We start from the raw sequence: 25,222 nt of genomic DNA, 5'->3' as shown, positions 1-25,222 counted from the left end.
GCTGAAAACTGTTGTTCTATTTAAAAAAGCAATAAAACTGGCCTTCTTTAGACTAGTTGAGTATCTGGAGCATCAGCATTTGTGGGTTCGATTACAGCTTCAAAATCAGAGGTTGACTGATTAAATCGGCATGGCCGATTAACTAGGGCCGATTTCAAGTTTTCATAACAAAAATCGGTAATCGGCGTATGGCCAATTACATGGCAATCCACGAGGAGACTGCGTGGAAGGCTGACCACCTGTTACGCGAGTGCAGCAAGGAGCCAAGATAAGTTGTTAGCTAGCATTAAACTTAACATAATCACTAGTTTAACTAGCTTGTCCCGCATTGCATATAATCAATGCGGTGCCTGTTAATTTATCATCGAATTTACCTACTTCACCAAACGGGTGATGATTGAACAAAAGCGCATTCGTGAAAAAAAGCACAATCGTTGCACCAATGTCCCAAACCATAAACATCAATGCCTTTCTTAAAATCAATACACAGAAGTATATATTTTTAAACCTGCATATTTAGTTAAGAAATTCATGTTAGCAGGCAATATTAACTAGGGAAATTGTGTCACTTCTCTTGCGTTCATTGCACGCAGAGTCAGGGTACATGCAACAGTTTGGGCCGCCTGGCTCGTTGTGAACTGTTTGAAGACCATTTCTTCCTAACAAAGACCGTAATTCATTTGCCAGAATTTTAAATAATTATGACATAACATTGAAGGTTGTGCAATGTAACAGCAATATTTAGACTTAAGGTTGCCACCCGTTCGGTATAATATGGAACGGTTCTGTATTTCACTGAAAGAATAAGACTTAGTTTTATCGAAATTATAGTTTACGGATTTGACCCTATTAATGACCTAAGGCTCATATTTCTGTGTGTTTATTATAATTAAGTCTATGATTTTATATTTGATAGAGCAGTGTGACTGAGCGGTGGTAGGCAGCAGCAAGCTCGTAAGCATTCATTCAAACAAGCGCTTTCCTGCGTTTGCCAGCAGCTCTTCGCAATGTTTGAAGCACATCGCTGTTCATGACTTCAAGCTTATCAACTCCCGAGATTAGGCTGGCAATACTATAGTGCCTATAAGAACATCCAATTGTCAAAGGTATATGAAATACAAGTGGTATAGAGAGAAATAGTCCTATAATAACTACAACCTAAAACTTCTTACCTGGGAATATTGAAGAGTCATGTTAAAAGGAACCACCAGCTTTCATATGTTCCCATGTTCTGAGCAAGAAACTTACACGTTAGCTTTTTTACATGGCACATATTGCACTTTTACTTTCTTCTACAACACTGTGTTTTTGCATTATTTAAACCAAATTGAACATGTTTCATTATATATTTGAGACTAAAGAGAAATACTATGTGTTATATTAAGTTAAAATAAAAGCCTTCATTCAGTATTGTTGTAATTGTCATTATTACAACAAAACAAAAAAAACACACAGTTGAAGTCGGAAGTTTGCATACACTTAGGTTGGAGTCATTAACTTTTTCAACCACGCCACAAACTTCTTGTTAATACACTATAGTGTTCGCAAGTCGGTTAGGACATCTGCTTTGTGCATGACACAAGTAATGTTTGCAAAAATTGTTTACAAACAGATTATTTCACTAACACAATTCCAGTGGGTCAGAAGTTCACATACACTAAATTGACTGCCTTTAAACAGCTTGTAAAATTCCAGAAAATTCTGTCATGCTTTAGAAGCTTCTGATAGGCTAATTGACATCATTTGAGTCAATTGGAGGTGTACCTGTGGATGCATTTCAAGGCCTACCTTCAAACTCAGTGCCTCTTTGCTTGACATCATAGGAAAATCTAAAGAAATCAGCCAAGACATCAAAAGAAAATTGTAGACCTCCACAACTCTGGTTCATCCTTGGGAGCAATTTCCAAATGCCTGAAGGTACCACGTTTATCTGTACAAACAGTACGCAAGTATAAACACCATGGGACCACGCAGCCGCCATACCGGTCAGGAAGGAGACGCATTCTGTCTCCTAGAGATGAACGTACTTTGGTGCGAAAAGTGCAAATCAATCCCAGAACAACAGCAAAGGACCTTGTGAAGATGCTGGAGGAAACAGGTACATAGTATCTATTTTCACAGTAAAACAAATCCTATAGCGACTTAACCTGTTGGGGCTAGGGGGCAGTATTTTCACGGCCGGATAAAAAAACGTACCCGATTTAAACTGGTTACTACTCTTGCCCAGAAACGAGAATATGCATATATTTAGTAGATTTGGATAGAAAACACTCTAAAGTTTCTAAAACTGTTTGAATGGTGTCTGTGAGCATAACAGAACTCATGGCAGGCCAAAACCTGAGAAAATTCCATGCAGGAAGTGCCCTGTCTGACAATTTGTTGTCCTTCTGTTGCATCTCTATCAACATTACAGCATCTGTGCTGTTACGTGACACTTTCTAAGGCTTCCATTGGCTCTCTAAAGCGTTCAGAAAGCGGAATGACGTGTCTCCTGTCTCTGGGCAAAGTACAGCAGCAGAGTTTGTAAGTGGCCTGCCTGGGGACAGTGAGACAGATGCGCGTTCACGAGACTTCTCAATTTTTTTCTTTCAGTCTTTGAATGACTACAACGTTGTCCGGTTGGAATATTATTTTTACGAGAAAAATAGCATAAAAATTGATTTTAAAACAGTGTCTGACATGCTTCTAAATACAGTAATAGAATATTTTTAAATTTTTTTGTCACGAAATGCGCTTGCGCGTTACCCTTTGGATACTGACCTGAATGCACGAACAAAACGGAGGTATTTGGATACAACTATGGATTATTTGGAACCAAAACAAGATTTGTTGTTGAAGTAGAAGTCCTGGGAGTGCATTCTGACGAAGAACAGCAAAGGTAATCCAATTTTTCTAATAGTAATTCTTAGTTTAGGTTGCCCCAAACTTGGTGGGTGTCAAATTAGCTAGCCTGTGATGGCCGAGCTATGTACTCAGAATATTGCGAAATGTGCTTTCACCGAAAAGCTATTTTAAAATCTGACACCGCGATTGCATTAAGGAGTTCTGTATCTATAATTCTTAAAATAATTATGTATTCTGTCAACGTTTAGCATGAGTAATTTAGTAAATTCACTGGTTGTTTTCGGTGGGTATGCTAGTTCTGAACGTCACATGCTAATGTAAAAAGCTGGTTTTTGATAAATATGAACTTGATTGAACAAAACATGCATGTATTGTATAACAATGTCCTAGGAGTGTCATCTGATGAAGATCATCAAAGGTTAGTGCTGCATTTAGCTGTGGTTTTGGTTTTTGTGACATATATGCTTGCTTTGAAAATGGCTGTGTGATTATTTTTGGCAGGGTACTCTCCTGACATAATCTAATGTTTTGCTTTCGCTGTAAAGCCTTTTTGAAATCGGACAACGTGGTTGGATAATCAAGAGTCTTATCTTTCAAATGGTGTAAAATAGTAATATGTTTGAGAAATTGAAGTTATAGCATTTTTGAGGTATTTGTATTTCGCGCCACGCGATTCCACTGGCTGTTGACTAGGGTGGAACGCTAACGTCCCACTGGCCCAGAGAGGTTAACCTGAAAGGCAAGGAAGAAGCCACTGCTCCAAAACTGCCATAAAAAAGCCAGACTACGGTTTGCAACTGCACATGGGGACAAAGATCGTACTTTTTGGAGAAATGTCCTTTGGTCTGATGAAACAAATATAGAACTGTTTGGCCATAATGACCATCGTTATGTTTGGAGGAAAAAGGGGGATGCTTGCAAGCCGAAGAACACCTTCCCAACTGTGAAGCACGGGGGTTGCAGCATCATGTTGTGGGGGTGGTTTGCTACAGGAGGGACTGGTGCACTTCACAAAATAGATGGCATCATGAGTGAGGAGAATTATGTGGATATATTGAAGCAAAATCTCAAGACATCAGTCAGGAAGTTAAAGCTTGGTCGCAAATGGGTCTTCAAAATGGACAATGACCCCAAGCATACTTCCAAAGTTGTGGCAAAATGGCTTAAGGACAACAAAGTCGATGGTATTCGAGTAGCCCTGACCTCAATCCCATAGAATATTTGTGGGCAGAACTGAAAAAGCGTGTGCGAGCAATGAGGCCTACAAACCTGACTCAGTTACACCAGCTCTGTCAGGAGGAATGGGGCAAAATTCACCCAACTTATTGTGGGAAGCTTGTGGAAGGCTATCTGAAATGTTTGACCCAAGTTAAACAATTTAAAGGCAATGCTACAAAATACTAATTGAGTGTATGTAAACTTCTGACCCATTGGGAATGTGATGAAAGAAATAAAAGCTGAACTAAAAATCAGGGAATTTTTACTAGGATTAAAATGTCAGGAATTGTGAAATACTGAGTTTAAAATGTATTTGGCTATGGTGTATGTAAACTTCCGACTTCAACTGTATACAAATAGGCCGATTTAAATCAGTATCGGCTTTTTTTGGTCCTCCAATTAATCGGTATCGGCGTTGAAAAATCATAATCAGTCGACCTCTACTCAAAATGGTCAGAAACAAAGAACTTTCTTCTGAAACTCGTCAGTCTATACTTGTTCTGAGAAATGAAGGCTATTCCATGCGAGAAATTGCCAAGAAACTGAAGATCTCGTACAACACTGTGTACTACTCCCTTCACAGAACAGCGCAAACTGTCTCTAACCAGAATAGTAAGAGGAGTGGGAGGCCACGGTAAACAACTGAGCAACAGGACAAGTACATTAGTGGCTAGTTTGATAAAGACGCCTCACAAGTCCTCAACTGGCAGCTTCATTAATTAGTACTCGCAAAACACCAGTCTCAACGTCAACAGCGAAGAGGCGAGTAGTACACAGCGGTGTGTGAGATCTTCAGTTTCTTGGCAATTTCTCGGATGGAATAGACTTCATTTCTCAGAACAAGAATAGACTGACGAGTTTCAGAAGAAAGTGCATTGTTTCTGGGCATTTTGAGCATGTAATCGATCCCATAAATGCTGATGCTCCAGATAGTCAACTAGTCTAAAGAAGGCCAGTTTTATTGCGTCTTTAATCAGGACCACAGTTTTCAGCTGTGCTAACATAACTGCAAAAGGGTTTTCTAACGATCAATTAGCCTTTTAAAATGATACACTTGGATTAGCTAACACAACGTGCCATTGGAACACAGGAGTGATGGTTGCTGATAATGGGCCTCTGTACACCTATGTAGATATTCCATTAAAAATCTGCCGTTTCCAGCTACAATAGTCATTTACAACATTAACAGTCTACACTGTATTTCTGATCAATTTGATGTTATTTTAAAATGGACAAAAAAATGTTGCTTTTCTTTCAAAAAAGGTCATTTCGAAGTGACCCCAAACTTTTGAATGGTAGTGTATATAAGATTGTTCTCTATTCTAATGAGGCCAAAGACTCAAAAGTATTCAAATAAAGTCTGAGGGCAGAAGCTTTGTCTATTATAACTATCCAGCAATAATACATTACGTTAGCAAGTTCACTGATCAATAGAACTGAATCTTAAATATCAAGGTTTCCTTCTGCTTGTTGTAAACATCTGGGCTCTTTCTCAGTTCATCTTTCCTAGATTTCTCACATCCTCTCTCCTTCTCAGAATGCATTGGAGAAGAAGGTCCAATGGGAGGGACCTTGGTCATTTCCCTCAAACGCAGTTTAGGAGGAGGCAAGGAGATATGTTGCCCTTCTGTGATTCCTAGCATCCTGGAGATTAAGCTCTTGGACAGCAGGGATGTCAACTAAGGAGAGAGGGGGCGTCGGGGTCTACAGGCAGACAGTGGAAGAAGCGCTCACCTCTTTCAGGATGCGTTCGTTGAAGAACTGCTGCAGCTTCTCATTACAGTAGTTGATGCAGAACTGCTCAAAGCTGTTGTGCTCAAAGTACTCTGGAAGAGGAAATGAAAAGACATTAAAAAAAAAAAACACTTCAGCTGTAAACCACCACTGTCTCTGACTAATGAACTCTAGCATGTGTGCGCAATGTGTGGTTTGTGTTATGTATAATGTCCATGGCAAAATGTCTGTTTGATGTTGTTTTTAAATGGACAATTACCCTGCAAAACCATTTTCCGCCTGAGGGATAATAACGTTTACTACTACTAGCATATCATGCATCACGTCAATGTAGCACATAGAGGGGGTACAGACCAAAGCCTGCGATATCCAGAACCCCGATGAAGTTGGCGGAGGAGTCGAAGGGGAAGCACTGGTTGACCCTGGTGACCACGTGGTCAAACAGCCGGCTGTACACAGCCTTGGCCAGGGCGTCCCGCGCATTGTTCGCCTGCTCCACTTTCAATGGCACCCTGGGAGGGAGAGACAAAGAGAGGGCACATAATTCCTCCTAGCACTGGTCCTCTGTAGCTCCGTTTGCAAGCACCGTACTCTGCAACGCCAGCATAGCGGGTACGATTCCCAAGACCAACCGCATCTAAAACGTATGCAAGCACGACTAAGTTGCTTTGGATAAAAACAGCTGCTAAATAGCATACTGTATATTATAACTGAATACTTGCCTTTTCTGTATGCAAAGTAAATTTAAGTATATCTAATCTAAAATCTACCATGTAGTCCACACAAGGGGGATTTGGATTTGTCACCAGCAAAGAAACATAGCGCTAAGGCACCTACACGCATACAGAGACAGAGACTTGAGCAATGATGGCTGGTGAAATCAATAGCCTACAATTCATAAGAGGCAGAGTCTGTTTAAATAATCTTATGCATTCATCACCGTTGGTCTGCAAAAACACTGAGGGTCTGCTTGGTTTCCCAAGCAAATAATTGGGTTATTGACATCTTGGGGAAAGAGTGATTGTGGTGTGATAAGGAGCCATGACAATGAGAGAAAGTATAAGCATCACAGCTCTGTGAAGGTATTGTGACATCCCCAGAGCTCGGACTGCGGTCAAGTGCTCAGATGAATAATCCGAGACCACCGAGAGAGGGCTGAGAATGCAGTGGAGCGTGAAATGTACAACATGACTACCACGTGGACTTAAAAAGTTGCTCGTCAAGCTTTACCTTTGATTCAAATGCATCTTTGTCATGCACTTAAAAAGGAAAACTCCACTCAAACTAACTTTTGGTATTTTCCTTCATTAGACCAAAATGTTTTGCATGTCAAGTTTTCAAGCTGTTGGACTTCAAGATGCCAAGTGTCACTTCATCATGATGTAAAATGAATCATGATGCAAAAAGCATCATTGTGATTAAGTGGCAAGTGACACTTTTCTTCTAAAGTTTTTCCTTTCAGGCGGGAGAGAACCAGGATAATACTGTACAAGTAGCACTTAGCCATGAAGTACTTAGAGAACTGCCAATGTCCAAAAGCCACCTCTAATGTCTTGAAGTGAGAGTTGATTTAGAGATTCTCCTCACACACCTTTACCTCCATCCCTCACACCCACACTCTTCGGGCAGGACTTATCCATTACCTCGTCGCCCCCCCGTGGATCTCCATTTAACACATCCCACAAGACAAGAACTCCCCATTATGATACCAGCATCACATCACCTCGTCTTACACTTTTGCCTCCTTAAGCTCCCAGTACACCTGGGCCCTCTCTCACGCTCTCTCAACCACAAACCAAGTTTCATTTATATTCTTCCAGCCAGTGAGAAACTAACGGTCCACAGCTAAAACATTTAAATACCAGGGTTAAGCCCTGGCCTCTCATTTACACAAACCAAGAGGTAGGAAATGCCAGAACACTAACAGTAGTGGGGATGTGTGTATTCCCCATGAAGCCCGAGGTTATCCACCTTGCTCCAATGATCTCCACAAAATGATCTCCGGCAGCATGTTATCAGGAAGTTGAGGGGCACACATCTTTTTTAAATTACCATTATGAGTGTGTACTGCACTGTGCATATGGGCAAGTTGAGAGAGTGGACTGACCCCACCTGGCATCGCCGGGATGCCGCGTCCGCCAGTGAATTCACCATGGTGGGGTCAACACGATTAACATACATCTCTCCTCTTCCTCCCCCCCCCCCCCCCCCCCACCCACTCTGCCTCGCACATAAACACCTTAAAAGCTAGTCTCTAAACAGGCTAACATTTAGATACGGCTTTCCCCCTTACATAAGTCATAAAAATAGGCCGCTTAATGGTGGAGCCACAGAGAGAGAGAGCCAGTTGAAATCCTTACCCACCCTTTATAAGTCACTTAATGTAACTGTACTCACACATTGCGATTGCTGCTATTAATTAAACAAGCCACTGCACACCACTAATTAATTGTTTAATATTACGCCCTCAGAGGCTGCGTCCCAAATCGCACCAGATTCCCGACATTGTTCTTTTCACCAGAACAATATGGGCCCTTGTGAAAAATAGTGCACTATGTAGGGAATAGAGTAGGACTCTCACAAAGACCCAGCCAGGCCCGTATAAAGTAGCAGTTAAAGCTTAACTACTGTGTGAAAGTGTCTCTCTCTCCACAAATGAGACAAACATTAGTGAGGGAGGACATAAGGGTAATTGCACATAGTGACTGGCTTGGCATTCAGGTTGGCGAGCTGAGGGAGCGCCAAGCTGCCCATACAACAATCACTGTCAGGCATAAGACAGGCTGGGCCACGGCTAAATGCACACAGGGCCTTGCCATAGATCAAGAATGAGGCACACATCCCAAATGGTTCACTATTCCCTGTATAGTGCACTGCTTTTGGCCAGGGCTCATAGGGCTCTGGTCAAAAGTAGTGCACTACAGAACATAGGGAATAGTGTGCCATTTAGGACACATACAGGGACTAGGGAAGGGCCCGTATTCATTCAAAGGTGGCTAGTTCCTATTTTTACTCAGAGGCACAGCACTACTGTTAGTGACAACCGCAGCACTCACACACAATACAAATGCGCACACACACACACACGCATCTGTTGGTTCCTATGGTAACTGGCACGTGACCAGTATGGCACTTGTTAACAGAGCATGAGTGCTAATCATGTGGACCTGACACCATCTGCACAAAGACAAGCCTTCCAATACAAATAGAAATATAGGCTAGAATCATCACCATATTGACACATACTGTCTCACATCAGAACGTTTAGGAATTCAAACATGTGTCACATGCAATTAAAGAACACAAGCGCTACCTGTTATTTTGCCTGTCCTCACATAAAAAGGCAGTGGATGGTTCCCAAAAAAAACACCGTATTCCCCATCGGTCCTGGTCAAAAGTAGTGCACTATATAGGGAATAGGGTGCCATTTAAGATGCAACCGCAGTCCTCTCTCCATGCAAGGCCGTTGAGGAGAAGGAAGTGATTTAAATAGAAATGGTATAGCGCTATACAGAACCAGTCAAACGTTTGGACACACCTACTCATTCCAGGGTTTTCCTTTATCTTTTACATTTTCTACATTGTAGAACAATAATGAAGACATCAAAACTAGGAAATAAGACATATGCAATCATGTAGTAACCAAAGGAGTTAAATCAAAATACATTTTAGAATCTTCGAAGTAGCCACCATTTGCCTTGATGACAGCTTTGCACACTCTTAACCAGCTTCATGAGGTAGTCACCTGGAATGCATTTCAATTAAAAGGTGTGCCTTGTTAAGTTAATTTGTAGATATTTTTTACTTTAGTTCTTAATGCGTTTGAGCCAATCAGTTGTGTTGTGACAATGTAATGGTGGTATACAGAAGATAGCCCTCGTTGGTAAAAGGACCAAGTCCATATTATGTCAAGAACAGCTCAAATAAGCAAAGAAACAACAGTCCATCATTACTTTAAGACATGAAGGTCAGTCAATCCGGAACACTTCAAGAACTTTGAAAGTTTCTTCAAGTGCAGTTGCAAAAACCATCATGCGCTATGATGAAACTGGCTCTCACGAGAACCATGTCATAATAGTGAAGACATCAAAACTATTCCACAATGTAGAAATTAGTAAAAATAAAGAAAAACCCTTGAATGAGTATGTGTGTCCAAACTTTTGACTGGTACTGTATATAATATGTTCTAAGTCATTATAAGGTGACTCACTTGATAACTGTTCCTTTGGCGCCCCCTGCTGTGGTGAGCATGACCCTAGAGGTGAGGCTGACTCGCAGGTCCGACTCTTCCAGACCCAGCAGCTCAGCACAGTACTCCACAGTCTGGCTCGACTGGTTCTTTATGGTGCAGCCACCTGGTGGGCCAGACATACAGAGTGGTTACGTTGTAAGTAGCTAGTAAAGTTGTTAGTAACGTTGTAAGGATGACGTGTAGAATGATGTTGTGAGCGGTTAGGAAGAATGTCAGTGATTTTATTGAAGACAGTAAGCTCTGACCCTGGGTAAATAGGCATACAGTGATTGCACATATTGTACATTACAACATGATTTTGACATATATGACATGGATTACAGTTCAATACTGCCCATATCGATACTTAACATCCATTCCAGCCATACAGTCATTGATTCTGACAGACCGTCAGTATGGAAACAGCACGATCAAAGTCTGATTCTCTTGCTAGCTACGGGACTATTGCATTTTTAAAGAACTAGCTACCCTAGTCTGGTCTCAATAGTATTAGGACAACGCCTACAATCAATCTCGCATGATTTATCAGCACAGACGTAACCTCCCTCCATCTACTTCATAATGAAACAGGCTTCATTATTCCTGAACCATAGCACTCCATCACTGCCTAACGCTATGCATTTCATTAGTCTCCAACCGTGCCAGGGGTGGACAAGAGGTAGCTACAGATTTTACGCCAGATAATGTGACGTAACCAAACGGTTTTTGGTGTCCATTAGTGGGACATTACAGGAAAGCCCCGTACAAACCGCCGCCATAGATTTTTCAGCTAACCCGTTCCTGGCGATACGGTCTTCATTATCTTATAAAATGCCGTTTCCAGTTGCAGGTGGTTCTACAAAAACCAGCAAGGAGGTTCCTCGCCATTTTAGCGGCCCAAATCGAATATTTCCCAGCATCTTCTCAGGTACTAGTCGTTTCTATGCGACGCGGCCACGTGTAGAAGATGACACAGTGCGACCAAAACAAAGATCTACAGACACGTAAAGAGGCAAATCTCAATGGATACAAAACATGGATTTAATATCTTTCAGAATGTTTTTTTTGTAGAACCACATGCAACTGGAAACAGACATTAAAGATATATTCTTTTTTTTACCGAATCGAGAATGAAGAAATCAAAAATAATAAAATAAAAACAGGTGAGTTGAAAATTCTATGGCGGTGGTTTGTGTGGGCCTTTCCTGTAACTGACACCCCCAAATCTTTGGTTATATCACATTATCTGGCATACAGTCTAGTCTGTAGATAGACAAGAAGCAGGATAGTGGGAAAGTAATGAGGGGATAAAATGGCTAGATCAAGGGCGACACAGGATAAGGAGGACAGTTTCAGGACGAGACATAGGAGGGGATAATGGGAACTGTTTAGGGGTGACAGGAAGAAGGGGGACAATTTTAGGGGCGACAGGAAGGAGGTGATAAGGATGTTTGGTTAGGGCGACACAGGAAGGAGGGGATAAAGGGTACAGTTTGGTGGTGACGATAGAAGAAGGGACATAAGGGGGACAGTCTTCCGTGCGACACCAGACGGCGCTTCTCTCAGAGGAGCTGAGGCAGGATATCATGCGTTTCATGTCAGGGACAGGGAGCAGCCTGACAGTTCCCATCCTCATCTTCTCTGACTGGACTCTTAGCTTCAGGTCACTGTAAAAACGCACCACGAGAGACTCCCGCTGAGTACAAAGTACTTGTTTTAAATGCTGCCATGCTGTGCCGCTCTCACTCTCACAGAAGGGGAAAAAGAGGAGAATTGAAAGGCACTACGTTCGAGTTTCACTGATGTTCAAAAGGAATGGTTTATTCTCAAAATGTGACCTTCCTCTGGGTCGTCTGAAACAGCATGTGTGAAGTCAGTGGGTGGAGGAGAGCCTAAGACATTCACATCGTAATGAATCAGCCTTGCCAAACGAAAGAATATACTTTCCCAAACAACAACAATAAAAATCTGAGATTATTCTGTATGATATTATTATAACCGTAGGGGACTACAAAGAGCGACATTCACAAAGAGAGACATGTGAAACATTTCATCAATTAATCCAATGGCTTTGTAGCAATAATAAATGAATGGGAGGAGAATGACAAGTCCCAAGTGTCCTTGTGTCGGTGGCTCTTTGATAGTGAATAAAATACATTTCAGACTACAACAAGAAGCCACATGGGCCTTTAGAAGAAAGCTGAAGATTAAAGTAATTGATCACAGAGCAGAGTTTCCCGGAGACAACAGCAAAATGGCGCACCTACTGCAAGGACACAAAAGAAGATAGTTTTTCTGGTCGCGGCCCCTCATGATGAGTTTGGATTTTTTGTGGTTTCCCCCCCCCCCAACAAAATATCCCATACCTGGACTAGACAGATGACTTATTGAGGCAACACCACACAATGAGGAAAATGCAAAAGGTTTCTGCCAGCTCTCTGAGAAAAGGCTACCACTTCCTCAGCATCCCTTAGACTTCCTGTCCTGTGCCCTGGTGCTTTACTCATATTGTCACTGCACTGAAAGAGAGACAGCTGTGTCTTTGTTGTTGGTTAGTGTACCAAATAGTGAGTGGGGTGATATACTCTGACATCTTATAAGCCAGCCATCTGTTAAGAAAGCTTGCAAAGAAGCATGCAAAAAAACAATTGAAACAATGAGGAGTGAGTGCGAGCGCGAGACCCGGCCAACATGTGGAAACTATAATGAGCGCTGAGCGAAAGAGGGAGAGAGAGAGAGAGAGACCGAGACCCTGCTCACCTGATGTGGAAACTATAGTGAGCAGTGAACGAGTGAGACAAAGCGAGAGAGTGTGAGAGACAAAAAGGACAGTCAGACAAACAAATCGAGACTGACAGAAAGACCAACAGACACCCTTGCTCACCTGATGTGCTCCCTGCCTCCTCAAAGTCGATGTTGCCTAGGTGCAAAACCCCGGCCACCACTCTGAACAGGTCCAGCTTTTCCGTGTCATCCAGGCCGATCTTCTTCATGGCCCCACACATCCTGTTGAAGTCCCCCTGGTCGTCCAGCAGAGGGTCCTTCAGGGGCCCAGCTTTCAGGTGCTGAGGAACCATGGGGAGAGGATGAGTCAGTGACCAGGGTCACAAGCTCTTTACAGAAGGGGTACTGTCTCAAAGATCGAAGGCTTGCATTGTGGCTGTGTTAATGTTGTGCCCCAAATGACAAAAAAACATTACCCATAAAGTAATAACAATACCATCTCCCTCACTGGCAAGAGTTTCTTTGACTTGGTGAAAAGTGTTTGTTTAGATCCGAGATGAGGCAATGCTATTGGACTTCAAGCTAATTGGGCCGATTCTGTCAATGGAATTAGCACATTAAACCTGCATGGTAGATAAAGTACATAACATATCCTGCTCGCTGCGGTAGGAAGAGGAGCAAGGATAGTAAGGTAAGAGCCCACACCTGGAAAACCAGCAACACAAAGAAGAATGTTACAGTACAATGGTATACTGGCATAGCAATAACATACAGTAGCTTCAAACACCAGATTAGAACGGCAGATAAACGGCTTTTATGATAATTGGGTTTCCGAATATTAAACCGTTTTTTTTTTTTTTAAAGATGTAAATTCGAATGGGTTCGTGGCAAATGAGACACTAATAAGAATCCATCTCATCACACTTGAATTTATTTTCATTAAATGAATATCAACTGACATTCTGTAACTGAAGGTGGTTGCACTAGTTTATGAATTAACTACAGCAATGAGTAATACTTTTCTGCATACAACACAGTACAGAGCAGACATTGCCTTGTAAACAACAACCATAAGGTATAGGAGTGCTAGCGCGTAAGAACGGTTTATTCTTCTCTACAGTAAAATTGATGGCCTAAGGTGATAAGAAACCCAAGCCATTACAATAATGGAAACCAAGCAGTTTGTTAAAAAGGCACATTTGAGCACTTCATTCCCAATTATATAGTAGCTGCTTGGCTGCATTTCATGTACTGAGTCAAAGTTCCTTGGCTCCAAACTTTCCAGTAACTTTTGGATATCAAATAGAAGGATAATACTGCCCCGAGTGCCAGTTTATTTATTTCATTAGGTTTATTTGGCAGGGACAAATGCACAAAAATAAGTCTCAGAGCACTCTGAAATGATGCGTCCCATCAGATTTCGCTAATAGCTACTTTGCATCTGTAGTCCTCCACTACACCATTAAAAGAAACCATTGTACTCTGACATTCTGGTCCAACTTTATGCTGGACACAAAATATGTGGTCATTTTGACCTCAAGTCTTACACTCCAGAGAAAAAACCCATCATGCACTTAAAGAGAGAAAGCATGCAAGGAATCCACCACACTCAGCACCAATGTGAACCCAGACACAAAAAAAGACAAACTCCCCAAAATTCACATCATAATAAAATCGAAAAGAAATAATCCTTGTAATAGCACCAAATCTATAATCACCTGATCATCCTGTATTATATAGAGCAGAAGCAGTGCAAAGAGACATACAACCTTGATCAACAACAGTGACAGTAAACATAGTATAAAACGAGGGGTCCATCCCAAACGGCACCCTATCCCCTAGTTAGTGCACTACTTTTGACCAGGCCTCGCAGTGAATAGGGTGCCATCTGGAACACAGACAGTGTATGGGCCCATTATATCCACAGGCAATGAGCATAAAGGCCTTATTCAGCATCTGTCACAATAAGATTCTCTACAATAGGCCAAACCCAGCATTTATCATGAACAGATGCTTCCTGTGATCAACAAGGCACAATCCTCCATGATCATATAACAAGCGACACGCCTCTCTGGAGACTGCCTTCTGGTGTGAACCTAAAAAGGGGTCAAGGGTATCACCTACATGTACTGTACCTACATTCTAAAAGAGTCATCTGAAAACCATCTGCTTAGATAAAACAGACGCTGAAAAACTCAGCCCAGAAAGTACTCGTAATTTGTTTGCTTACGGTGTAGTTTTAACTATAGAAATGGAAGTCATTCTAATTGTATGGTTTTAACCTACATGGTAGGATAACCTCTAAAACATACGGCATCAGCAGCACAATTACAAAACGTGATATTATCAGATTGAAAACGTACACACTCACAGCCACGTTATTTTCTCCCACTGATGTCCCTGACTACATAGAATGGATTAATCATCAATGTCCCTCAAGGGGAGAGTAAGAGAGGCACACTGTTGTCCAGGGCATTTCATAATAACAATAATAATTCATTACACTTGTGAGTCCTGAAGGGGTGTTGCAATAATGGAGAACTTATGCATAATCAAAGGGAGAAGGCAAAGGAAGGAACTCATTTCGGCTGAGCATAAATAATTCTCATTGATACGGTACTTTCATCTAGTCATACAGTTCATCTCATTGGCTCCTTTCTTAATTAAATTGTTTGCACCACATCTCAGATAAAGTTTCCGTGTGTGTGTGTGTGTGTGTGTGTGTGTGTGTGTGTAAATAAGGGGGTTTATCTGACCAGAATGAAAATAAAAAACAATTTGTAGGCAACTGGTAGGAGTTTTAAAACTTGTAAAAAGAAAATATTTTTAAGTGTCTTGTTCAGTTTATAAAATAATTAAAAAAAATTAAAGTGTCACTACATCAGTGCATCCGCAGACCAAGAACAATGATCGTTATTTGACTGAGCAGGCCGTTTAGTAAAGGTATAAGACATTGTGACAGATTCAGCGAGCAAGATCGGGATGGAAGAGTACATTCTGTTATTTTCTCTCAGCACAGACAGTCGTGCCTAAGTGCATTTCCAGTTAGTTCTGGAGACGAGAAACCATCTGTCATTAGACAGCCAAAAACTAAGGATCAGAGGGAGGATTTCCTTTGTGGTTGTCCAGATATCTGGGAATACCCAGAGTAGCTAAAGACAAATCAATATGGAAGGTACATGAAGAAAGGAGAGAAAGGAAAGAAAGGAGATTAAGACATGCACTGTACCTCTGGGCTCTTGCGGTTCTGAAGGATCTGTTTGTCTGTGTCCTTGTTTGCAAAGAAGCGAGTGCATCCTCTGTTCAAATACTGCAACACAGAAATATAACAATCAACAGAAGATAGCATGGCTCAAGATACTGCAGTATGATATATATGCAACAATTTCAAAGACTAGTCAGTTACAGTTCATAAAGAAATCAGTAAATTAAAATAAATTCATTAGGCCCTAATCTATGGATTTTATATGACTGGTTAGGGGCGCAGCCCAGCCATGGGTGGGCCTTGGAGGGCATAGACCGACCCACTTGGGAACCAGGCCCAGCCAATCAGAATTTGTTTTTCCCCACAAAGGGATTTATTACAGACAGAAACACGCCTCAGCACCCGCTCAGACGACCCCACAAGTAAGAAGCCGGATGTGGAGGTCCTGGGCTGGCATGGTTACATGTGATCTGCGGTTGTGAAGCCAGTTGGACGTACTGACAAATTCTCTAAAACGACACTGGAGGTGGCTTATGGTAGAGATACGAATATTAAATTCTCTGGCAACAGCCCTGGTGGACATTCCTGCAGTCAGCATGCCAATTGCATGCTCCCTTAAAACTTGAGACATCTGTGGTGTTGTGACAAAACTGCACATTTTAGAGTGGCCATTTATTGTCCCCAGCACAAGGTGCACCTGTGTAATGATCATGCCGTTTAATCAGATTTTTGTTATGCCACGTCAGGTGGATGGATTATCTTGGCAAAGGAGAAAAGCTCGCTAAGAGGGATGTAAACACATTTGTGCTCAATTTGAGAGAAATCATCTTTTGTGCGTATGGAACATTTCTGGGATCTTTTATTTCAGCTCATGAAACATTGGACCAACACTTTACATGGCGCATTTATATTTTTGTTCAGTATAGTTATAACTGGCCCTAAATCTATTGAATATCCCATCAACCTTGGTACAGGCTGATTTAAAATGGTCAACACATCTAACAATGCATTAGCAGTAATATGGGAAACAATGACTTGAAAGCCATCGGTAAAGCCATTTGAAAGCCATCATCTTCAAATAATATTTTTGCAGGAATCTCCTTGCGAATGATGTTGCCGAAGATTGAATCTCCGCCGACCTAGTCAAAGTCTATACACCCCTTGCACGGTCTTCAAATTTTGCTGCCTTAAATTTACATTAAAACATTTTAAAATTAGATTTTTGTTCCTACTGATGTACACAACCTACTCCACATTTTAAAAATGAAAAAAATAATTTAGAATAAGAATCTTTGCACAACTCTTAGGGCAACATATATACATAGTTCTTGTCAAAATTGCTCAAGCTCAGTAAGTTTGGTTGGGTGTCATTGATGACAGAACCATTCAATCATTGTCTCTGAATTTCAAGCACAATTAAGTCAAGCCTGAGACAGGACCAATCAGGAACACTCAACACATATTGGAAAGCCATTCTGGTGTGTCTTTAGCATTAAAATGTGTGTAATTGTCCAGCTGAAAAATAGAACTCGATCCCAGGTTTAGGTATTCAGAAGACTGAGGCAGGGTTTCCTCTTTCCTTTGCTACTTTCATGTTTATTTTTATCCAAACAAACTCCCCAGTCCCTGCAGGAGATCGGCATACCCATAATGACGTCCGTTTTAAAATTATATATATACACATTTTATATATATATATATATATATTTTTTTTAAATCAGCTCCAAATCATCCATTCTGTTTGCAACAAGGCTGTTAAGAATACTGCAAAGAAATTGACTTTTGGGTCTTAATTAAAAACAACAGTCTTGGGTCAAATCAAGTACAACAAAACAGAGTGAAACACTCTGTATTTTCAAGTAGTGTGGTGGCAGCATCATGTTATGCATATGCTTGTCACTGGCAAGGAATGGAACATTTGTCAGGATAAAATATGAAAAGGAGCAAAGCCCAGGTAAAAAAACTTTGAGGAAAACCTGCCTTAGTCTTCCGAAAAGCTAACCCTGGGATAGAGTTTTATTTTTTTTTTGTGGGACAACACACACACACACATACATAAAATACACACAGATGCAGCACTCCATCGCTCTATTCTTTGGTCAAATAGCCCTTACACAGCCTGGAGGTGTTGGGTCATTGTCCTGTTAGTCCCACTAAGCCCAAACCAGATGGGATTGTGTATCACTGTAGAATGCTGTGGTAGCTATGCTGGTTAAGTGTTCCTTGAATTCTAAATAAATCACAGACAATGTCACCAGCAAAGCACCCCCACACCCTCCATGCTTCACGGTGGGAACCACACATGCGGAGATCATCTGTTCACCTACTCTGTCTCACAAAGACACGGCGGTTGGAACCAAAAATCTCAAATTTGGACTCGACCAAAAAGGACAGATTTCCACCGGTCTAATATCCATTGCTTTTGTTTCTTGGCCCAAGCAAGTCTCTTATTATTGGTGTTCTTTAGTAGTGGTTTCTTTGCAGCAATTCAACCATGAAGGCCTGATTCACAGTCGTCTCTGAACAGTTGATGTTAAGATGTGTCTGTTACTTGAACTCTGATGCATTTATTTGGACTGCAATTTGAGGCTGGTAACTCCAATCAACTTATCCTCTGCAGCAGAGGTAACTCTGGGTCTTCCTTTCCTGTGGCGGTCATCATGAGAGCCAGTTTCATCATAGCGCTTGATGGTTTTTATGACTGCACTTGAAGAAACTTTCAAAGTTCTTGACTTACCTTCATGTCTTAAAGTAATGACGAACTGTCATTTCTCTTTGCTTATTTGAGCGGTCCTTGCCATAATATGGACTTGGTATTTTACCAAATAGGGCCATCTTCTGTATACCACCCCTACCTGGTCACAACACGATTGGCTCAAACGCATTAAGAAAATAAATTCCACAAATTCTTTTAACAAGGCACACCTGTTAATCGAAATGCATTCCAGGTGACTACCTCATGAAGCTGGTTGGGAGAGTGCCAAGAGTGTGCAAAGCTGTCATCATGGCAAAGGGTGGCTACTTTGAAGAATTTCGATATAAAATATATTTTGATTTGTTTAACACTTTTTTGGATACTACACGATTCCATGTGTTATTTCATAGTTTGGATTTCTTTACCATTCTACAATGTAGAAAATAGTAAAAATAAAAACCTGTAATGAGTAGGTGTGTCCAAACTTTTGACTGGTAGTGTATGTCAAAGAAACACAAGAATGGCTTTCCATGAGGTGTTGAGAGTTCCTGAGAGGTCCTGCCTCAGAACGGACTTAAGAAAAGGTTTGAATATTGCTGCCCATCAATGACTCACCCAAATTGATTGACCTCGAGCAATTTTGACAAAAACGATGGATAAATGCTGCCCTAAGAGTCGTGCAAAGTTAATAGAAGTTCAAAAAAATATATATTACAGCTGTAATGGTTACGAAAGGTGCTTCCACCAAGCATCAACTCTGGTGAGTGAAGCATTGAGCAATAAAGACATTTGTTTTTTTATTTAATTAGGAAACATTTCGATAATTTTAGTTCAACTTTGAAAATGTGGAGTAGGACAAAAAAAATAAAAAAATATAATATATTCCCTTTTGAGGGTTCATGTGAAGGCAACAAAATGTAGCGATTGTATTTCCACATCACTGTCTCTCTATTTCCATGTAAGTCTGTGTGGCCTGCACAGGCGTTCCACATGATGGATTACACTTCGCTGTGAGCGGATTTGTTGTTTACTTGGGTCTTGAGCATTCACCATTGTTCATTGCAAAGAGTGCATTTGGCACAAAATACGTTATTCCTCTCCGTAATTGCCTTTGTGCGACTTTTAATGACTTCTCAGTCGCTTGCTCCCTTCCTGCCTGTCACTAGAGATACGGGCCTGATGATGAGCGCGACGACAACGTCCCAGGTGGGTAGAAGAGAATAACAAAACAGAACCCGGTTGCTTATCTTGTTTGTAGGAGACGAGTCATTTTCAGCTGGCCAGATGGAACGGAACAAAGACTTTAATTACAGAGATAGGCCTTGAGGAGGATTGTATGTCTCTCTCCTTCTCTTCCCAGCCCTGTGCTCTACACTCCAGACAGGGCATATTCAGTAACACAGCACAAGGCTACAGAACATAACAGACATCTTACAAAGCTCCACACAGCCCTGCTGCTAACCCCACTGGGTCTCTGCTGTGCACAAAAGTAATTGTTGTGATCAATAAATAAAATATCATTTTAGTTTCCAGATCATCAGAAAAATGGTAGGACAGAAGACTATTCGAGGAAACAAGGGACCACGGTTGAGTAGAAGTACCTGGCTTACTGCCCAGAAGAAATGCTTCGCAGGGGAGAAAAATGACAGAAATACAGGGAAACTATGGCCATATGCAGTACGGCAAATGACACAAATGAGAGGAGGCTGAAGACAAAATTCTGACATTAAAGTGATGTCCAGCTGAAGAAAGATGTAGGCTACATTCGGAGCCACGCTGAAATGATGTTTCCTGCAGCAAGTGATGTTGAAGGTACTGAAATCCCTTCTTTTCCCTGCAACTTCCTTCCTGTCTAGCTGTTCAAACTCTGTTTCAAATCCATGCGATGCTAATCTGCACTGGATGTGAAACAGGGAGCACATGAGTTGTCTGGGTGCTGTTAATTCTATAGAATTTTCCAACGGTCAATAGTAATGTCCAGGTTGAATTGGAGCTCAGAAGAAATGTCACTGCGTCACTCAGTTTGACCATCTTCATTATAGTGGACGATGTTCCTGTCAGGAGCTGGAGTCAAAGCACTTCCTCTTCCTGATCAACCACTGGTGGCCTGCAGGTAGTTCAATTTTTTTGATGTGGGAGTATTAATGCTATTATGCAATTTTACATTACTTTTTACAATGACAATTGTTTATAATAATAATAATAATGCCATTAATCTATTACATTCACTGATAAAATATCTTGGTGGTCAATTTTAAGAAATGTGGCCGAAATGTGATCGCAATTTGGTGGTCCTTAGAACGGAAAAGGTTGGGAACCAGCGGCCTAAAGAGCCCTGGGCAGGGAACTTTAAAAGAGGGGACCAATATTGGACAAGGCAGGAGGGGAGTTTGTACAACTTCCCTAAAAACCTGCCACTTAATAACTACAACATAATTGGGTGTCTTAAAAGAATCTCATCCCCCTGACAGGAACCAGACGGGGATCTTTAGACCAATGGTGGACAGAAAATGGCAGGCACGGAGTTAGTACAACTTCTCTAAACACCTGCCAGCTAATAACAGCAGAATTGGGTGTCGATAACACTGAGTCTGAGGGTAACCAGACAGGGAATTTTAATAAAAGATGAACGATAATGTACAAGGCAGGAAGAGACTTTGTACAACTTCTCAAATAATCTGACTATAACAGAATTGGCTTTCCTTAATTAAAGCACAATGAAATGGATTGTTATATTTGTGAAGTTTATGGCAAGAAAATAAGCCCTTCTTAAAGGATGGCTGAGAATGCCACCTAGTGGTCTCAGAGGTACGGCGCAACAATAAAAATTCATCCAAACATGTATCATGACTTGCCAGTTTTATTTTAATCCTAAACACCAAAACGAGTGAGTTTCCTTAATATTTAATGAGAAGCTTTGGTACCCCCGTTGAGCTGACTGCTTGGGGTGAAGGAGCTGAGTCCTCACTCCCTCACACTGATACGAGTGTCAGGTAGTGTTTGAGGGGATCGCCCTTAGCGAGGAGCTGCGCAGATTCCCTAATCTCAATCACATGATGACTCGTTATTTGAGATGCAAGGCGATTTGTAGATCAGTGATTCAGCGGAGCGCCTTACTCAGGTTGATCTTCTTGAGCGCACACGCTCCAAGGAGCTAGCAAAAGGTGAGTGAGTGAGTTTTAGGCCGGCCAGTAGGACCCACTCACCCTGAAGGCATCTGGGGATTCCAGATGGAACTTGGTCCTGATGTCCTCTGAGGCTCCGGCACACAGCCGGTAGAAGATGTGGTAGTTCCTCTCCTCCTGGCTCTGCTGGCAGATCCTGGACTTCTCCAGCAGGTAGTGGGACACAAAGCCTCCCACCACAGTATTCTGAGCAGACAACACCGGTTCAATTAGCATCAGACGTAGCCAAAGCAAACGCTCAAAGTCTTTGAACAATTTCAAATAGTATTTGAACACTATTATTATGGTGTTGTCTGATGATTTTAATGATCGTGAAATATGGTACAGCGGTATGACAGTGCTGCTGCTGTACCTTTTCGTTGAAGTGGATCTCTACAAACTTCCCAAAGCGACTACTGTTATTATTCCTGACAGTTTTAGCATTCCCAAAAGCCTCCAGCAGGGGATTAGCTGTGGGATTGATAAAGAGAAATCAAAACACAAATCTATACAGTGTGGTATTACGTCATGCTGCTGGGAAGTGAGATTTTTATGTACCTTCAACTATTCTCTCATCAATATCTTGACCTGTTCCATAGGACATTGTTAAGTATCTACAGGGCAGAAACAAAAAAATCTGAGTTAACGTGAATACTCTGACTGCACTTCCTTACACAAACCAATTGAAAACGGCCTGCCAGATCAGACTGGGGCACGTCCCAAATGGCACCCTACGCCCCTATATAGTGCACTACTTTTGACTAGTTCAAAAAAATAAATGGTGCACTATGGGGAATGTGGTGCCATTTGGGACACAGCCGGTCTGTTGACGACGCACAGAGAACGCCATAACTTTACCTGAGGACAAACTTGGTGTTTTCAGTCTTTCCGGCACCAGATTCCCCGGACACGATGATGGACTGGCTCATCTTCAGCACCCTCATGTCCCTGTAGGCCTTGTCAGCTGACAAGAGACATCCAGCCATTAGACAGTGTTGACAGTTTATTTACCCTCTCCTTTACCTCAGTGACACAAAACAAAAATCTCAATGGGATCATAAATGAAGTCTACGGTTGCAATAGCCATGCAGAAGGTACAATGAATGCTCCTTGTACTTTTAAATGATTACAGTGTTCACATCAGTAACACACACACACACACACACAACACAATCCAAATGGGATCCTCAAGATGGATGGTTACATTTGCAAAGTCAAACTGTACATTGAATGCTCACTGGAAATAGGTAGCGAAATCACACTGAAAATATGCCAAGACACAGGAAGGCCAAAAAGATCATCAAGGACATCAAACCACCCGAGCCACGGCCTGTTCACCCCACTACTTTCCAGAAGGCGAGGTCAGTACAGGTGCATCAAAGCTGGGACTGAAAACAGCTTCTATCTCAAGGACATCAGACTTAAATAGCCATCACTAGCCGGCTGCCACCCGGTTACTCAACCCTGCTGCCCTCTGTACATAGAATCACTGGTTACTTTAATAATGGAACACTAGTCACTTAAATAATGTTTACATACTGTATTCTATTGTACTTTAGTCAATGCCAATCCGACATTGTTCGTCCTAATATTTATACATTTCTTAATTCCATTATTTTACTTTTAGATGTGTGCATTGTGATTTGTTAGATAACTGTACCGTTGGAGCTAGGAACACAAGCATTTCACTATGACTGCAATAACATCTGCTAAATGTGTGTGACCAATAAAATTTGATTTGACAGAGCATACATGTATTGTGAAAATTACTATAGACTGCCCTCCAGTGGACAGATGTGAAAGTGTAATGCATTGTCAGCCCAACAATGGCACAGAGACATGTGTTCATGCATCCCAAATGGCACCCTATTCCCTACATAGCGCACTGCTTTTGACGAGATCCCAATGGGCCCCGGTCAAAGTAGTGCACTATATAGGGAATAGAGTTCCATTTGGAACTCAGCCTGTGTGTTCCTTCCTTCCTAGTACTCACCGATAGCGTAGACGTGGGGGGGCAGGGTGCCCAGGGACCTCCCATGGTACTGTTTAATGGTCTCTGGAGCATAGAGCTTTGGGAGGTCAACATACGGGTTCACTGCGATCAGGATATTGGCTACAAACGTCTGGGAGAAAAAACAAAGGGAAACCCGAAGTCAGAAATAGTCCAGTATAGACAAGGTTGTTTTTAAGCAAGATACCGTACTAGTGCTGAGCGATTAGTGCTTTGAGGTCAGTTCCGCACATTTTTCAAAACAATATAATGCGCCATACATTATGTGGGTTGAATGATGTAACACAGAATAAAACAATTAATAAAGTCCCATGATGGTAGTGACTGGCCATTACGGCTTTTCACTTATTAACATACTTACCGTAATTTCCGGACTATTAAGCGCGCCTGAATATAAGCCGCGCCCACTGAATTAAAAAATATATATTATTTTGAACATAAATAAGCCGCACATGTCTATAAGCCACAGGTGCCTACCGGTACATTGAAACAAATGAACTTTACACAGGCTTTAATGAAACACGGCTTGTAACAAAAAATGTAAAATTAGTAGTAAGCTTTAGTTGTCTTTTTGCACTGAGTCAATTCCTCACGCTGCTGTTTCCAATGTCTTATCATCGACTCATTAAGACCAAGCTCCCGTGCAGCAGCTCTATTACCTTTTCCAACAGCCAGATCAATCGCCTTCAACTTGAAAGCTGCATCATATGCATTTCTCCGTGTCTTTGCCATGATGAGGGTGACAAAATGACTACCGTAATCAGAATGATGGGAAGTTTGAGAGCGCTCGATTTAATCTAAACAGTAAACAAAAGTTGTTTGACCTTAACCCGTTCGGCAATTTCATTGGTCTAATGAAAGCTTCATGCCGCCCAAAAACTGAGCACGTCACAGAATGTGTTTTTAAAAAAATTGAAAGCGGGAAAAATCCATATATTAGCCGCGTCATGTGGGACGAAATCGTCCCACCTAGTCAACAGCCAGTGGAATCGAGTGGCGCGATATTCAAATACCTTAGAAATGCTATTACTTCAATTTCTCAAACATATGACTATTTTACACCATTTTAAAGACAAGACTCTCGTTAATCTAACCACATTGTCCGATTTCAAAAAGGCTTTACAACGAAAGCAAAAAACTTCCTGTACAGAATCTTCTCAGGTTTTGGCCTGCCATATGAGTTCTGTTATACTCACAGACACCATTCAAACAGTTTTAGAAACGTTAGGGTATTTTCTATCCAAATCAAACAATTATATGCGTATTCTAGTTTCTGGGCAGTAGTAATAACCAGATTAAATCGGGTACGTTTTCTATCCGGATGTGAAAATACTGCCCCCTACCCTAGAGAGGTTAAGCCACGAGGTCCAAAGCGTGGGAAAAAAGTTGCGGCTTA

The 25,222-nt window shown here is 41.5% G+C and overlaps 1 protein-coding gene across 7 annotated transcripts in view; it reads right to left on the bottom strand.

Moving 5' to 3' along the window:
- The window catches only part of myo6a (myosin VIa), a 104,868-nt gene that overhangs the window by 47,431 nt on the left and 32,215 nt on the right, over nucleotides 1-25,222 (bottom strand). For all 7 annotated transcript variants that reach the window (XM_014204923.3, XM_014204924.3, XM_014204926.3 and 4 more), the window contains exons 5-14: nucleotides 23,809-23,938; nucleotides 22,674-22,779; nucleotides 22,374-22,429; nucleotides 22,189-22,286; nucleotides 21,858-22,022; nucleotides 15,981-16,061; nucleotides 12,912-13,092; nucleotides 10,007-10,151; nucleotides 6,151-6,308; nucleotides 5,797-5,888 (exon numbers count right to left, since the gene is read on the bottom strand). In XM_014204923.3, coding sequence (XP_014060398.2) covers nucleotides 5,797-5,888; nucleotides 6,151-6,308; nucleotides 10,007-10,151; nucleotides 12,912-13,092; nucleotides 15,981-16,061; nucleotides 21,858-22,022; nucleotides 22,189-22,286; nucleotides 22,374-22,429; nucleotides 22,674-22,779; nucleotides 23,809-23,938 — 1,212 coding nt within the window. The remainder of the gene's footprint in view (nucleotides 1-5,796; nucleotides 5,889-6,150; nucleotides 6,309-10,006; nucleotides 10,152-12,911; nucleotides 13,093-15,980; nucleotides 16,062-21,857; nucleotides 22,023-22,188; nucleotides 22,287-22,373; nucleotides 22,430-22,673; nucleotides 22,780-23,808; nucleotides 23,939-25,222) is intronic.

Source organism: Salmo salar, chromosome 06 (genome assembly GCF_965601325.2).
Source record: "Salmo salar chromosome 06, fSalSal1, whole genome shotgun sequence".
NCBI lineage: Eukaryota > Metazoa > Chordata > Actinopteri > Salmoniformes > Salmonidae > Salmo > Salmo salar.
The sequence above is the reverse complement of the archived record's forward strand: the minus strand, read 5'-3'. Positions and strand labels throughout refer to the sequence as shown.